This window comes from Corvus moneduloides, chromosome 11 (genome assembly GCF_009650955.1).
Source record: "Corvus moneduloides isolate bCorMon1 chromosome 11, bCorMon1.pri, whole genome shotgun sequence".
NCBI classification, from domain to species: Eukaryota; Metazoa; Chordata; class Aves; order Passeriformes; family Corvidae; genus Corvus; species Corvus moneduloides.
Window position 1 is genome coordinate 18,225,132 of NC_045486.1, and position 16,918 is coordinate 18,242,049.

The 16,918-nt window shown below is 51.0% G+C and overlaps 1 protein-coding gene across 4 annotated transcripts in view; it reads right to left on the minus strand.

Moving 5' to 3' along the window:
- The window catches only part of RNF123 (ring finger protein 123), a 47,887-nt gene that overhangs the window by 9,523 nt on the left and 21,446 nt on the right, over window positions 1-16,918 (minus strand). For 3 of the 4 annotated variants that reach the window (XR_004242464.1, XM_032121276.1, XM_032121275.1), the window contains 10 exons: window positions 14,553-14,730; window positions 13,507-13,581; window positions 13,015-13,102; window positions 12,669-12,756; window positions 12,459-12,543; window positions 11,612-11,638; window positions 5,241-5,380; window positions 4,902-5,090; window positions 3,308-3,383; window positions 3,055-3,139 (listed from right to left, as the gene is read on the minus strand). Coding sequence is in view for 3 of the 4 variants with exons in the window: in XM_032121276.1 (XP_031977167.1) it covers window positions 3,055-3,139; window positions 3,308-3,383; window positions 4,902-5,090; window positions 5,241-5,380; window positions 11,612-11,638; window positions 12,459-12,543; window positions 12,669-12,756; window positions 13,015-13,102; window positions 13,507-13,581; window positions 14,553-14,730 (1,031 nt within the window). In the remaining variant the exon portion in view is untranslated. The remainder of the gene's footprint in view (window positions 1-3,054; window positions 3,140-3,307; window positions 3,384-4,901; window positions 5,091-5,240; window positions 5,381-11,611; window positions 11,639-12,458; window positions 12,544-12,668; window positions 12,757-13,014; window positions 13,103-13,506; window positions 13,582-14,552; window positions 14,731-16,918) is intronic. The other variant, XM_032121277.1, reaches the window with a different exon arrangement.

A 16,918-nucleotide genomic window follows, 5' to 3' on the forward strand; every position in this document is an offset into this window, starting at 1 on the left:
CTTTGGCTCACCATGAGCAGCACCAGCCTGTCCTGCCTGACCCAGCAAGGAAATGCACCTCTGCTCTCTCAAAAGCACAGCCTGCTCCATCCAGGGACTACAGCAAAAGATGGATCAACTGAGGCATCTGATTGCAGCCTGGTAACACAACTGGATGAGTTGGCAGGGCTCTGGCTCTACTTACTTACTTACTTCCTTTCCCACTGCAATGTTCTCACCCCATAAACAGGACTTCATTCCTTCACTACCAGATGAGCCTGCTCCCTATGGCCCAGATGTTTGCAGCACCTTCCAACCAAGTGCCTGGCACAGCGTCTGCTTGCTGGGTTAGAGGCAACCAGAAAAAACACAGCCAACCAAGGAAGTCTCCCAAGGTCCTGTCCCTGTCCTCCTTCTCTGGGGCACAGCCTCCTCACAGGGAACCAGCCAGGGTCGCCCTGTCCCTGGTAATTCCAACAGGGATGCTCCTACATGCAAATGTGGGTTGGAAAATCTCTCTGCTAATGATTTCTGGCAATCTGGGAGTTACCAAATGGGACCTGGAAGAGATTTCTACAAGCTTTCAGCACTGCCCAGGCAGAGTCCTTCTGGGGAAGGACAAAAGCCTGTCCTGTTATCCTGCTTGCTGCACTGAGAGGAAGAAAGGAAAAAGAAAAGCTGTCTACACATGAGTTCACATGAACAGGTCTGCTCTGGAGAGCCTGGTTACATACAGGACCCTTTAAATCTCTTCAGCCATGGCAATCATCTCCCATGGGAATGTACAGACCCGAGGAAGGTTTGAATTCTCCCGTTCCATTCCTCTTCTTCACCTGGAGACAGATGCTTCCCAATGCTGTGCTCTGGGCCAGCCATTGTTGATACGCACCATCTCTCTGGGTTTTGGGTGACTGCACCTCCAGGTTTCAGCACCCTGTGGTGATGGTGCCTTGGACAGAGCACGAAACCAGGCCTGAGCCCTTGAGGAATGCAGGCAGCAGAAAAGCCCCAGTGGTTCCTCTCACACCTGCTGGTTTTCTCCATCCCATCTCTGTTTGCCACTGCTCCATGTGGCTGCACGGAACAGAAGCACTCTGTGAGTGGGGTGCAACACCCAGTCCTCAATTCAGAGCACTGCCAAGAGGGTGGGGGCTCAGTTTTCCCTTCCCCATGACATACTCTGCCTTTGATCTCTGCCACCCCCTCTGCTCAGGCAGCAGTGCAGGGTCTCCAAGCCACCTCCCTTGGTTCTTTTGTCTTGATTGACCTCAATGGCTCCCCTGCAACATTTGCTTGCCTTTTATAGATCACTGACGTATCAAACCTCAGGTTTAGTGCACGGCTTTGCAAAATCACGCAGAATTCTGGTTTATGGATATTTTTACCTGGGCTTCCTCCTATTCCGCCTTCTGCTTCTCCCGCTCAGTTAGGTCCACCTTAAGGACACGATGCTTTTCATGCATCATTCTACTATTTTGCATTTATTTCTCCTTTCCAGTGCTCAGGGAAATGACTACAAAGCCCTTGAACATCAGAGACTTGCCACTTCCCTAGAGCACAGTGCCTCTGGTTTGTAATGGTGCAGCCCAAGGCATGAAGGATGCTGTTGGCACACAGGGGACAGTGCCACTTGGTGATGACACTGGCTGCCTGGAATTCACAAACCCAAAGCACAACGGGCTTTTCAGGGAAAGGACAGAGTCTGGAAGCTTTCTGTCTCCCCAGGACTCCCTGCAGCCTAGGAAGGATGTGACTGATACCATCTCCCCAGCACTCTTTGGAGTTTGATAAACTGAGGGACAACCCTTCTCCATTTTGACCTGACAAGTGACCTGGCCTGGGAGAGATGTCCAAGGGAGAGACAGGCAGGGAAGGACTTCTCATCCTGGCATGACAGGGAACTGTTTTATCACCTCCCCCTTCCCTTCAGGAAGAAGTGTCTAGTTGTGGCATCAAATTCATGATGTTTGCCCTTTCCATGGAGCAAGGTTCTGGGGGTGAGCAAAATCCACCTCTGTTCACAGCCCAGAAAGGCCACTGATCAATGACCTTGGGCCCAGGTTTTGGCACTGTCACACTGGGGGCTGTGAGATTGGTGCAGCAGCCACAGGAGGCAGGTTATAATTAGATATATTTGTGTATATCTTTGAGTCCTTGAGAGAAGAAGCTGAAAGACTGGCTGCAGGGCTGAGCCGCTTGGCCAGATGGGACTCTGCTCTCTGCAAAGCCAGAGACTATTGTGTTCTCCGGACATGAAAAAAGCAGGATCTACAGCACAGACTGAAGAGCCCCATCTCCTACAGTCCTACAGCAGTCCTACAGCACACAGTGACCAGGCAAGGCACCTGCATATGACACTGGGAGACAGCAAAGGCAGGGCTTCAGTGTCAGCACAAGTCTATTTTGCAGGACTCGGTACAAGCAGACACAGATACACAAAGCTGTGGCTTTGTCCAGCCACATCACTCCCCCAGTGCTGCCTCTCTGATTAACTGGCTACCATAAAGACAAGATTTGTTTCATCTTAAAATCAGCATCACCTAAGTGACTGGAGAAGACTTGTCTCACCTTTGTGGCACCTGTCTGGGCAGCCAGAGAGCTCTGCACACATTCTGATGCATTCCTGAGAGGAGACCAGGGTGAAGGAGCTTCAATGAGCTTCCTTCCCGCCATCACTGTGTGCTGCAGCACTTTGTGTGTGTCACCACACCAGCACAGCTCCATCACACGCAGCACCCACAACTTCCAACAGCAGCTGTCCTGTCACACAGTGCCAGACCCCATCCCAAGGAGGAAGGAGTACACGTGCTCTCAGTACAACATCTCACAGCCACCTCTCACAAGGGTTTTCCACCACCACAGCAAGGGGCTTTGCACCCAGCAGTAGCACTGGGATGCAGCTTCTCCAGGGAATGTGGCTCTTTGGTTTCTGCCTGCTGCACACACATCAGCTTCACCTCGCTTTAGTCCCCACACCCCATGCTGCTCCTGTAACACCTCCCATGGCCCCACTGTAGCACCCAGAGCAGTGCCACACACAGATAGCCCGTGCTTTGGAAGGCAAAAGCCGCTCACCCCTGAACATCAGTGTCTACCAGCAGCCGGACCAGTATCCCTGTCACAGCCACCAGGATTGGGTAATGGTCCACGCTCTCCAGCCCTATGGAAGCAAAAGAGAAAGGTAAGAGCTTCTGCCACTGTGTGACAGGCAGAGCAGGGCAGGTCTGAGGTCTGATCCCATGCAGCTCTGCACTGCCCTTTGGTACAAGCCATCCCTCCCTTCCCAAGGGCATGCTCCCAGCACGTTTTCCGTGGAGAGTGGACTCACCCGGCAGACGGAGGTTGACCACTCTGTCAAACAAGTTCCTTTCAGCTGTCACACGGTTCAGCACCTGGTTCAACAGCTGTGTAGGGAAAAGCAGAGAGGGTTTTTATGTCCTGGATGGGCCTTCCTGTGAGCAGCATCCAAAGAGCTTTGGGGCAGCATGTCCTTACAGTTCAGGCTCAGTGCCTGAGAGCTGGTGGATGCACAGAGGGAGGCTCACAACACGCACCTAGCTTGGCCCTGGCATGGAAGGAGTGGTACCACACACAGTGGTTGTACCAGACCAAAACCACCCAGGGAAGGGTCACTCTGAGGTAAAGACACCTGAATGTCAGTGCCTTCCACCTAAATCTGAATTCCCACCTACAGAAGCCAAGCTACTTCTGCAGATAAAAGCTCCTGGCAAGGAGAAGGTATAGTCCCCAGGACAGCCACAGCCTGTAAAGAGTGAGCTGGCAGCTGTGGGCAAAAGCAATGTCAGCAGGGTGAAGCACAGTCCAGGTCCTGCCCTGCCTGGAGCTGGCAGCAGGATGGGCCTACCAGCTCTGAAGCACAGGGTGAGTGCAGAGAGCAATCTGCAGAGATGCAATCAGCTGTGAAGACACTTAATTAGCCACCATTAGCTCTCACCCAACCCCCCAGTGGGAGGAATGGGGACCGCTCCAGGCCTGACATAACCGCTGCAAGCTGAGCACCATCTCTCAAATGCAGCATCCCTCTTCCTGTCGCCCCAATGCACAACAGCAGAACACAGCACCCCTCTGTGGGCATGGTCAGTGGTGGGGCACGGCTTCACAACAGCACCAGACAGCAAGGAGGAAGCTGCAGCACTCCACTCTCTGCTGCACGTTCCCCAGCTTGCCTACGTCACCTGCTAAGGGCCCCTCATGCTCCTCCTCACCCAGCTGAGCACTTCCCTCATGATTATGGTATCAGATCCCACTACCCCTTGCTTTGTTTCATCTGCTCAGAGCCCTGAGTCTCAGCCTTTGGGGTACTGCTAATGTACATCTGACTGCTCTCCACCAGTCCAGCTTGTACGAGGGCAGCCTGCCCTCAGCGCTTTCCAGGATTGCTCATGCTTTAGAGAAGAAACTAATTTACTGGAGACTAAGGGATGTTGTGAGTTGGAATGGGGCTGTCCCAGTCACTGTGGCAGGAAAATGGAGACATTTTTTACCACGTTCTAGGACTGAGGGATAAAGGACCAAGATGCCTGCCCAAACACTGGAGTGCGTGCCCTGTGAAACCAGCTATGCTCTCCAGAGCTCCTAACCCAGATGTACCACACCTCCTCGCCAGACTTCATGACACTGCTTGTCACAGGAGAATTCAGCATTTACTGGCCCCTCATAAAGAAGATTTAAGCAGCTGTCCCCCTCCCTCCCAGTAGAGGTAGGAATCAGCTGCGACCAGACCAGTTGCAAAGGAGGGGAGCAGTTGATGTGTAGAGATTTTAGGGAGCACCACTTGTTCCACAGCAGCTCTAGGTACTAAAGCACTTGCAGCAGGAGCCCCCAGTTCACCACACATCTGGAGAGAGGGCAGAGGGGTCCTCATGGCCCTCCAGATGCTGTTTCTTCACACAGGATGATACCTGGGCAAGCCTCCGAAGCAGCAGCTCTGACGACGGGCGATTCCAGTCGAGGAAGATCTCCGGCGCCAGCGTGACGGTCATTTCCAGCACCCTGAGCAGACTCACTGACAGGTCAAAGCAGGTGGCACACACCTTCAGCTGGCGGCTGTCCACAAAGTTCCTCTCCAGGCGCTCTGCTGCCTGCTGGATCTGCCAGGCAATGGAGACAGCTTAAAAAGGTGTCCCTTCCCAAAAGGAGAGCCGCGATCCCCAGCCCAGTGAGTTGTGCCTTGAGCCTTGCTGCGTGCAGGACACAGCACCCACTGAGTGCCGCATCCCACAGCTCTGGTGCACACCCACCTCCTGAATCATGCCGATGAACTCAGAGAACGCCCAGTTCAGCTGGTTCAGGACACTGTTGAGGAAGCTGGGGGCCAGGTCGCGGTCGCTGCGGAGCAGGTCTGCCATGTGCCGCTGCAGCAAGGTGGATGGACACGGCTCTGAAACCAGACAGTGACAGCTTCAGTGGCCTGGTCCCAGGGCAGCCAGGAGTGAGGGGCAAGGGCAGGCTGAGAGACCAGTCCTGGGCTTGGGAAATGTTGGCTTGTGCCTTAGAGTAAGCAGAGACAGCAGGGCACTGGGAGCTGGCACAAGGACTGTTCTGAGCAGCGATTGCTCCTGTTGGGCCTCCAAGCACTTCTTTGCAATGCCAGCCTGAATTAAACAGGGAAGAGCCCTCCATGCTCGCTGCTGCCCACGTGTACAGGAGCACTGCCCTGCAGCTCAGCATCCCTCCTGCTCAGCTCTGCAGAGGCCCATGGTCAGCTCAGCACTAATTGCTCCTGATACCAGTGTGGCACCAGCTGCCCAGAGCCAGCACAGCCACCCTGGCCTCACATGGCTGTGCCCATCTGCCTGCATCTGGAGAGGAAGGTATCCAGTAAATCCCACCCCGAGAGGCTTCTGTATGGAGCTGAGGCTGGTTCTGCCCTCAGGCAGAGCTGCCCACACTCCCCAGCCAGGTTCAACCCGAGCACAGACACATCCCCTTGGTTACATGGCATTTCTGGGCTTCCTCACTATCAAGATTACAGATGAGGTCAGACCCAGCAGCTGGAAAACACAGTCAGGGCTGTGTGGGACACCAGCCCCCATGGATGGGCAGCGAAAGGAAGGGGGCACAAAAGGGACAGATGCTTCTCACCAGCAGAAGGACCCACTGTCTGCAAGAGGCTCACAAAACATTCAGCACTACAAGGGAAGGGTACTGGAGTTCAACCCAAAATTCAGGACTTGGAAAGAAAAAGCTTGAGCAGATTTACCAGCTATTGGGAAAAACCCCAATCTACCTACATTTTCCTCCACTAGAAGCTATTAGAAAGAGCAGGTGGAAACTCTGGCAGCACCAGGACTGCCATGCCCAGAGGAACAAGCTGTGCTGCGACTGCAGAAGTTCTCTGGGGTTGCAGCCTACTCGAAGGGCCAGCATGGGCAAAGCAGACACAAGACAACTTCCATCACATCCCTAGGGATCAAGAAGCAAGGCGTAACTACAGGCAGATTGTTAGCTGGGATTAGTAAAGCCAGAGACAGATGACAGGAGACCGTCATCTGAAATGGGAACAGGATAAATTATTCTGTGAATACCCACTAGCAAGTGCAATGAACTTCTGTTATTATGGAGGACACGAGCTGAATCTCACAGTGCATAATCACCCCAGGCAGGCTGGTGCCCTGGCTTTGATCCTGCCTAAAAGCTCATTTTTGGGAGGGGTTTCATCAAAACAAATGTCTTTGATGTCCTAGTCCCACCCCAGCCTTCGGGCTACACGTGCCTCAGGGACTGGCCAAGCCAGACATCCTTTTTACATGTTTATTGGTCCTCTGGGGATTTCTTGCCCAGTGTCCTCTGACACTGTGTAAGCCTTTAGCATTAAACGTGTCCCAGAGCAACATTCCACAGTTCAGCTGTGTGTAGCAGGAGGAATTTGGATTGGCGCTTGGCTACTACTCGCTTTATTTGTTAATATTTATTCCTGCAACCCCTTCCTTCTGGTGGTAGAGACAGCAAGATTCTCCTCTCCAGTCACTTCCTCCAGCTAGCTGTGATTCCAGACCTTCACAACAGTCTTTTAAACAGGATCAGCCCAAGCTAGTGCAGTTTCTCACACTGAAACTGTCCCATCTTTGTCCCTTTCACCAGCCCTTCCTGAAGCCCAACATCTCTTCCAGGTTTTCTTTGCAGAGGTGGAATCAGAAGCACATGCAGCATCCAAACCACAAGTGCATGGCAGATTTGCACAAAGGCATAATGTGGTTTTGGTTTTGTTCTGTTTTGCTTTCCTCATAATTCCTGCTGTGTAATTTGTTCCTTGGACTGCACACCAAGCTGCTCTTCTCTAAAAGATTACAATAGGATGCCAGTTCAAGGATAACCCTCAAGAACCTGAATTTTGTCCTGAGGCACAAATGGAGAAGCCCAGGAGTCAATGCTGGAGCACACCTTGTCTTCTCTGTCAGTGATGGATGAAGGGGCACAGCACACTCTTACTTCACCACTCTACACTTGGTGACGCTGAATTCCATCCATGACATTCTCCCAGTCATTCAGAATTTGAAGGTCTTTTTGCAGCGTTAAGTTCTTTGTGCCTTCTTTTCCCCAGCCTCCCTTCAGTGTGTAGAAAGTGCTTTTTACTAAAACTGCTGATGTGTTACTCCCTTTCCAGCCTTTAAGTACCAAAGCAGTTCTAGGCAGGGATCACCACTCCTCATGGAAGAGCTCTGCATGTTGTCCAGCTGGTCTCTTGCCAAAGCCTCTTTTACCAACACTGCAAGTCAGGACAGACCTCAGGATGAACTGCCCAGCCAGAGTTTACCTCATTTGAAGGCAGCTTTGGTTTTTTGAAGGACACTCCTATGCTTGTAATAACTTGCTTTATCCTGATTTTTAGCCAATGACTATTTCCTCATGGTCTTTTTTCAATGAGTGGTGTGAGTTTGCTCCAAACCTACAATTCTGGGTTCTTAAATGCTTTCCCTGCTGCTGGCAGACTGTGCCAGACTATGACTTAAAAACTTTTGTCAACCCTCTCCACAGGTAAATAGGTTTATTGAAGGTTTTAAAGCTAACACCAAGAAATAGTGATTTCCTTGGCTTTTGTTGATCCCAAGAGGATTCTGAATCCAAAGATGCTGCGATCACTGCTACTCTTTGAAAGCAACATAAGATGCAAGCCCTGGAATACAACAAAACCATCTTCATCCCTTGCATGAATTCCCAGGTGAGGTAATCATTACTGGTATCCAAAACCCAGTCCTGGTGCTGTGTTCATCTTTATTTGCAGTATGTTCACCTTTGCTGGGACATTCCCACCCACGTCAGTTACCACTGCCCTCCTGGGCAATGACACATCCCTTATGTGCCACTGCAGGCAGGGATGTCACTTCACAGGGAGTCTGTGGATACTCAGTGATGGGGTTACTTTCTTGATGCTGGAACTAGTAAGTCATTAATGCTTCTAAAATTTGTACCTCCCTAATACAAAAGCCACTCAATCTTGGCTTAGCCTTCGTTATGACAGATAAACATCAGTCACTGGAACAGAAATTGGCAGTTTTTCAAGGCCAGAAATTCTGACCTCAATACATTTAATGTGGGTGACAGAGCGTGGAACCAAGGGGTTATAGATACATCCAATGTTTCCACAACAAGAACTTCCCTGCAAAAATATAAACAAAATAGAGGAAAAGAAAATCTAGGTAGGGGAACCAGTGAATAAAAACAGAGCTCTTTAAGAAGATTATTAGGGAGCCAGAAAGCTCCAGGGCTCCAGCAAACACCTGGGTTAAAAGGGCCACTGAGAGCATGATGAAGCAAAGACAGTAAGTTAAAATGTAAGAGGTAAAGTGAACCTAATCAAACATAGCCAGTGGTAGGCAAAAACAAGGAGAAAAGGGGTAATAGCTGGAGAAGACATAAAAACCATCCTCGACTGACCATGGTAATATGAAGTTTTTTCAACTATAGGAAAAAAATATAGCAGGATTATTTAATAGAAGTAGTAATGGCAGAAAGTCTAACAGTAGCAGAAGCCCATTATTAGAGAGAGTTAAAAATTAATAAAGCAGGCGAAGTGGAAGCCTTCAATAAGTGCTCCTACTAGATAATGGTAAAGAAGGAGGGTCACACACTTTCATTACAGGAAGGTAATTATGTACTTTTATAGTTTGCTAATGACCCAGCAAGATTTATAAGAGGGCTAATTGTGAGACTTCTTGGTCAGCAGGGGGTCTCTGGACACAGCAGCATTTACAGTAGAGCTTGAGCACAGAAGGGGAAAACCCCAAACGGACCAGATTCAGAAGCAAAGCAGCTCCACCCAACACTAATCTGAGTTTTTGAAAGGATCCAGATGTATCTGTGAATCCATGTCAGTGCGCCCATTCAGAGATGCATTTAGAGAGAACCAAAAGGAAGGCTGCAGGGCGAGGCAGAAGGAAAGCAGGCAGCATTTGGGGAATGAGACATCCATAAGGCTGAGTGTGAGGCATCAGAATGGCCCAGTGCTCCTGGGATCCATATGTGCCTCCAAAGCAAAGCCCTGGCAAACCAGCTAATGCGAGTTCTGGCTCCATGACCAGCACATCAGGGAGGGTTCCCACCAGCATGACACCAAAACCTCTGGGGCTGCTAAAAACATGGCGAGGGTGAACACCCCACAGGGCTCAGAAAAGCAAAACCCCTTCTGAATAAGGCACAGAGGCCACGCGTATTTTACCACTGAAAAAGACCAAGAAATGAGTTTACCCTGGTACACAAGTGCTTCTGAAGAATAAAATACTGTAAAGCAGAAAAAGGCAGAGCAGCAGCAGTAGAAGACAGAAGGTGAGGTTAGGTATGAAGGAATGGTTTCATTCTCATGAGAGACAGCAGGTTTAGATTAGATATCAGGAAAAAATTCTTTATTGTGAGGATGGTGAGGCCCTGGCACAGGTTGCCCAGAGAAGTTATGGATGCCCCATCCCTGAAAGTGTTTAAAGCCAGGTTGGATGGGGCTTGAAGCAACCTGATCTAGTAGAAAGCATCCCTACCCATGGCAAGGGGTTGGAACAATATGAGCATTAAGGTTTCTTCCAACCCAAACCATTCTATGATTCTGTGATTTCCATCAGGAATCATAAGTGATGGACTTCTGAGGACAAGCAATCACCATCCGAAGGGCTCAGACAGTTCAGCTACTACCAGTTGATGCTTTTGGCATTGTCAGATCAAGGCGGGATCTCCTCCTGAAAGTTCTCTTTAGCTTAGGCAATTTGGGAAGGGGATGTGGGTGAACTCTCTGGCCCATGTTGCACAACATCTCAGCTCGATTATCTCATGGTCCCACCTACGCTCCCTCTACCACCTGATGGGTGCATGGGCAGAAGGCCTGGGGCAGAGGAGCCCTGTGATACAACATGAAGCCACCCTGCAGCTCTTGCTTTTCCAAGCCAGGCTGGGCCCAGCATGGAGCCACTGCTGCTGCTCCTGCTGTGCGTGCCAGGACAGCACCTGGCCTTGCCTACAAGCCATGGTGAAAGCAAAACAGGTCCCTGCAGCACCCACTGAGCACAACTACCTCAGCTCTGAACGCAGCCCCATCTGCTCTCAGGAGCCAAACTGAGGCAGAGCTCTGCTTGCACGGGAGCTGAGGAGTAACTCTGGGAACAAGCAGGGACACGAATGGCCTCTCTGAGCCTCTGCCCCTCTTGGGCTAAGCCAGGCAGCAGCATCCACTGCTCACCTGCGGTGAGCACAGGCAAAAGGCAGCGGAGACCAGGTGCTCTGTGCTCTTTGTGCTTCATGGATGTTGTGAGGCAGCATGAGCAAACCCTCCCCACCTGTGCAGAGTCTTCCAAGGAAGCATCCCAAAAGCAGGACAAAGCTGGAGCACCAGAGAAGAGGCATTTGCCCACATTCAGACTGGCCTGCAGCAGCAGACCCAGACAAATGGGGATTTCCTTAGCTCAGCAGTTTGTCCCATTGTCTCTGCCGTGCTCAAATTGCAACAAGGTGAAGACGGATGGGTGTGAAGGGGAGGGGGGGTCATCTCCTCCTCCTTCTCTGGGCAGCATCTCAAGGACACCTCTGAGTCCCCTGTCCGTCTTCAATTAAATCAGCATTCATTATTGATTTGGCTGAGCCTTAAAATAGCCCTCCCAAGAGTAAGTCCCCAGTAGCCAGCACGGCCCACTCCGGGCTCAGACTGTGCGGAGCCACACGATGTGTGGAGCAAGGCCTCAACAGCTGAGGAACTGTTCCTGCCCCAGAGCTCCCCGGGATGGGGCGAGCTCGATTACCACCCCACAGGACTGGTGACAGCCACTCCATATCTTGGTTGTGCAGTAGGAGGGTGAGGGGACAGCCACAAGGTCCCTCCTGCATGTGTGCCAGGGCTTCTCCATCGGCCTCCAAGGATGAGAGGAACCCAAGGCTGGCACAGCCTCCAGCAGGGCTCTGACCCCAGAGGTAACCCTGGCAAAACAGGTGCAAGAGCAAGTCCATGATGCAGCCTCAGACACTGACACATGGGCACAGCCCCCCTGGCTTCTCACAGGGATGGAACTGATGAAAACACTCATTTGTGAAGCTCTCTGCCTACAAAGAAGGGTCTCTCTAGGCAGAAGAGAGGAAGCAGGGAGCTCTCTAAAGCTACTCCACCAGACAAGAGAGGGTCACACAACAAACTTACTCTGGAAACTAGCAACAGAGAGATCTCCTGGGCACCAAGAGCAGGAGAGAGAAAAGAGAACAAGAGTGCTGTTAGAACAGACAGGCAGCTTCCTGGATGGGGCTCAGCATACACCTCCATGTGCCACCTGCCCTTCTGTCCCCCATCCCTGTGCAGCTATACAGAAGCAAAGTCTTCCACAAAGCCTTTTCTACAGCAGAGGGGGATCAGGAATGTATCCATACAGGCCCAGAACCTGTGGAGGTAAAGCTGGGGACATACTCTTCAGCTCAAGAAAGGCAACTTCTCCTCCCCACATCTTCCTCAGCCACATTAGAGCTGAGAAACCCCTCATCCCAGTGACAGCGCTGAGAACCAAAATGTAGTGCCAAAGGCAGGACAGGCTCTGCCAGGCTCTGAGAGATGCCAGGATAAAACACCCTCTGCTTGCAAACTTATCCAGTGCCCTGTCTCCCTGGGCACCCTCTCCCTCTCACAGGGTACCAGGGCTTGGCAAACACGACAACTCTTCCCCACAGCAGCTTTTCACTGTGCATATCACAGAGCCTTCTCTCAGGGTAAAACTCTGGTAAGGATGCAGTCCTGGGCCTCTCTTCTCTCCTTTGGAGGGCAGACCCCCTATTTATGATGGATCTAACTCTCCATCTGGCATGCAAGAGTCATCAGTAGAGAGGCTGGGGATGGCCAAGCTGTAAAAACCAGGCCTGGATATTTGGCCAGGAACACCCTACTTTGGCAGCTATCCCAACAGCTGGCCTGGCCCATAGTAGGGACAGCTGCTAAGGAAGAGGCTGGTCCTCCCTCACCACCCACCACAGCCCTGAGTGCCCATCCCTGCCCCACTCACTCTGCAGGCTGGGGAGGCTGGCATCCTCAGGCTTGGTTTTCAGCAGGTGTGGGAGCCGTGTGTATCTGTACCCAAAGCCACAGCCCTGGCAAAAGAGGTCAGGAAAGATCTTAAGAGGTTGAAAAACAGTTTTGCTGCTACTGGAGAGTGAAATGCTCAGTGTCCCAGCAGTCCCAGGTGCTGAGAGGGGCAGGGCTGCAGGATGCTCACCCGCCACAGCCTGACGAGGATCCAGTTGGTCTGTGCCCAGGGTCGCTGCTCATAGGGAGCCAGGAGGTTTTTCATCATGGAGATCCGCCTGCCAGACAAGGACACAGGTCAGCCCACAGGGTTTGGGAACAGAGGATTGAACAGGACACACAGTAGGACCTGTGGAGCTGGGGCAGAGCAAAACCACTGGTGTAAGGGTGCCAGAAGGCTCCCCAATCAACTCCACCACCCTGCTGCAACTTGTGGACCCTCACTGGTGCTTGGCAGCCCTCCTGCTCCCTCACCCAGCCCTGCCACCACCCCAGCCCTGCCCCAGCTCCCTGGGAACAGGCAGGGCAGCACTTACTGCTCTTCTGGGATCCTCTCTACAGCACGCAGCGAGTGCGGGTAGCAGACGTAGCTGGCCAACGCCTGCATCAGGGAGTCCCGGATGTCTGAGGAGGAATGAGAAGGGACTAGGCCAGGCACCCAAGGACACACAGCACATCAGGGAGCACCTGAATGCCAGTGGCCAGGAGGGACTGGCCCTCATGTAGAGGCACGTTGTCCCTGCTGACATGGAGAGCATGCTTAGGCTAGAGCAGCTAAGGAATAACCCCAGACTGGACATGGAGGTAACTGGGACATGAGTCCTGCTCTCAAAAGGGTGTCCTAGGTCATGTATCCACCCCTGCAGTACGCAGGACAAGGACAATGCCCAACCTTACTTTGAATGTGGAGGCATAAGCACTCAAAAGATTCAGCAGACAGATCCCAACAGAAGCTTGGTGAGCAACTGGCAGTGGCACTGGCCAGATCTGTGACATTATCACCCCAAAGCAGAGGAATGCAGCCTTACCTGTGCCCACAATCCTTGAGTCAGCAAAATGCTTGGCCAGGATGGCAGCGAGGCGCATCAGGGTCTCTTCATAGCCTGCAAGAGAAGGAGGGAGCAGGGTCATGGCAACGGCCTGAGGGGCAGCCCTGCAGTCCCAGTGCTTCTGTGGACACGGCACAGGCCATGGAATGAATTTCTGCTACAGCTAACTGCAGCTTAGTTGTGTGTCTAGTTGTCAAAACAGCTGGGAAAACACATTCACCTCCAGAAGAGCCACTCACCTCAGTCTGCAGAGTCTGAAATAGTTATCCAGGGAAAGATAAAACTATGCAATTGAGTTGGATGGCAAGCAAGAGGTGCGTGGTGCACACAAAGAACACCCTAGGTCTATGCAGAAAAGCCATGTCTAGCCTGCAGGCCCTGTAGAAATCTGCTACTGCTCAATTCTGCTGTTGCCCAAACAGCAGGCACAGCCCCCACTTATGGATTTGAACACTTCAGCTATGTCCTGTTGGTGGGAATAGAAGCTTTTCTTGCCTTCATGGGCTCTGGAAAGCACGGAACTATTTGCTAAGAGCTCAGCGAGGTCATTTAGCCAGGAAAGCACAGAATGTGCACAGATGGAATCCACCTAAACACAGACTTTCGGCATCAAGTGGGTTGTCATCTCCATAGGAACATCTCCAAATCCCAGGGGAATTTGAAAGCAGACCCAATTTCTGCACTCATGGCACATCCTCTCCCACCCAGAAACCAGAAGGCCGTGGTAGAAATTGCTGAAGCAATCACATCTTACAGCACCCCAGCCCATTCCTAATACCTCCCTGGAAACACAAACCATAGCAGCCAGTGATTTTTACTACAGCCAGCCCTGTGACACCTTCAGACAAGGCATGGGCTCCCTACCTGAGCACAGTGACCACAGGTCAGGCAGTGCTCTGGTGCAGCACATCACAACCAGGAACGGACACAGAAAGGAAGATGCCCAACTACTGCTTCACCGTAAGGATGTGGCTTGCTTTAGATTTTATCAGGCCAGAATCAGGAAGCTGTCCCCACCCCATCACCTGGGAGCTCCTCCATGCTGTTGACAGGGCTGAAGTAGTTCTTGAGTGCACTGTAGCTGTTCATAGCCACGCTGAGGTAGAATTCCGGCATGAAAGCGAAAAGCGAGCCCGTCCTGTCCCCGTGCTCGATGGTGCGGATGCACACTCGCAGCAGCCAGTAGATATCCTGCATCTTCTCCTGCCCAGAAAGAACACAATTCCCATTCAGCTGACAGCTTCTCTTTGGAGAAACAACAACCAGCACCACACTCAGACCTCAGAAACATCCCCATACTGGAGATGCTGCTCAGACATCTTACTGCTCTAAGTTCAGCAAGCAGATCTGTGCCATTTGCTCTTTCCATAAAGCCACAGAAGCGGCAGCTGGAAGAAACAATCAGAGGTCTCTACACCAACCACAAGCTCAGAGCACAACCCTCACCAGTGTGATGATTTTGTCTCACCAGGCCTTGAGACCCTCCAAGCACTACTCCTTACCAGGGCATATGCAACCACACAGGCCTGGCAAACAAGCACGTGAATTTTGGTTTCAAGGAGACTGCTGAATCCTTTCCCTGAAGGAAAGCAGACACTAGCACTTTCCAAAAATCTGCTGGAAAGAAAGCTGGTCCATTGTAGGGATTAAATGGGAACAGGCTGAAAGCTCACACCAACTCAGATCTTTGCAATAGGCAGCCACAGCCTTTCAGGTTCTGTGCCAGCCATTCAACCGGATTTACTGTCCTGAGGAACATCAGCCTCTTGTCTCTCTAAACAAAAATCAGAGGGTCCTGAATTAAAACCAGGAAATTTAAGGGCATCTACATAACTTTAAGCTATAAAAATGGGCGCCACCAAAGCCATAAAAAGAGGAAGTATTATTTCAGATCCTGCAATGCCAAGAAACAGCATAAGCAATAGCCACTTGCATAAAAATAGATGGAGAAGGGTTACACTTCTAATTTAAGAAAAAATTAAAATCAGAGGTGCAGATAAGACGTTTCATTTGCTTAATGGCTTTTCTAAAGTATGTTGTTACCACCTTTGGGAGATCTTCATGGGTTTATTCCATAAATTAGGCTGAACTAGTACAAATCAACAAAACTGACTAACAGACATCTTTTTCTCAACACTGACTCACATCTCAGCCAAACTGTTACTTTCAAGATAAAAAGCAACTGTGCAGAACAACATTAAGGTTAAAAAAGCTGTATTTGGCTTTATTAAGACTTGATAACCTCAAACATCATTTCAGGTATTGCCAAGCTAGAAGAAAGCCTACACCAGAAGGATACAAAGATGTGATTAGCCAATGAGATAGATAAATACAGTGTTGTAATAAAACAAGCTGTAATTCCCACAGGGATGTTTTGAAGGCAGAATTATGTGTTTTAAAACTAACAGTGTTTTTAAGCTGTAGCACTCCCTTTTATTCTAACTTTGAATCCCTCGGCTCAGAATAAACCAAGTGGCTAATTCCCTCGAGGAAGGAGCAGCCTCTGCCGTGCTCTGACACCTCAGCACAGAGCAGGACTTCGCCCCTAGACAGACCCAGGTTCCTTCTCTCCAACAGCAGCAGCAGTGCCTGCAACACTCATACAGATGTGACCCTCCAGTGCACACAATTCCCAGGGATGCAGGAGCTGCTGGATGGATATCTCCACTGGGAAAAAGCAGGGACCTGAGACGACTGTGAAGTGGAGCCCTGAAGGCACAGGCTCCTCAGTGCAGCCACATTCTGCAAGCTCACTGGGCTCCCAGGGCACATTCCTGCTCTCCCTGCGGGCAATACAGGCCAGGATAGCAGCACAAGCCACAAACAGGGAAGGCTGTAACCTTCACTCCCAGATGCTGCTGATTCATCAGGAAAGGTGACACTGCAGTCCTGGTTTAGTATGACAATGGATCATCTAGAGACATGAATAGTGCTTCTGCATGGGCCAGCACAGTGATACCTGCAGTGCACCCTGATGATGCCCCCCAGCCTTTCCAGAGCAGTCTGGAAAGAAAGGATTATTTTCTGGCAAGCACAGGCTATGCTAATGCAGCTGGAGAGCTTCTGCCTTGCAGTTCTGCTCAGGAGGGAAGGAGGGGAAGAGCAAAGAGCTCATGACTCAGGATCAGCCACTGCAGCTCTGCCAGACGTTCATCATTAAGAACTCTTCTTGCCCTCCCTGTTTACATCCTGGGACACACAAAAGCCACAAAGAGAGACAGGGAAAGGCAATGGGCAAGGGAAGTCAGGAAAAAATCAGAAAAACTGCTTGTGAGAAAACAGACCAGAGCTTTTATCCTGGAAAATGGTGAATTTGGGGGGAAAGGGACAACCTGTGCAAATAGCCACTGCACTAGTAAATGCAGAATACACTCTCTGCATGGGAACCAAG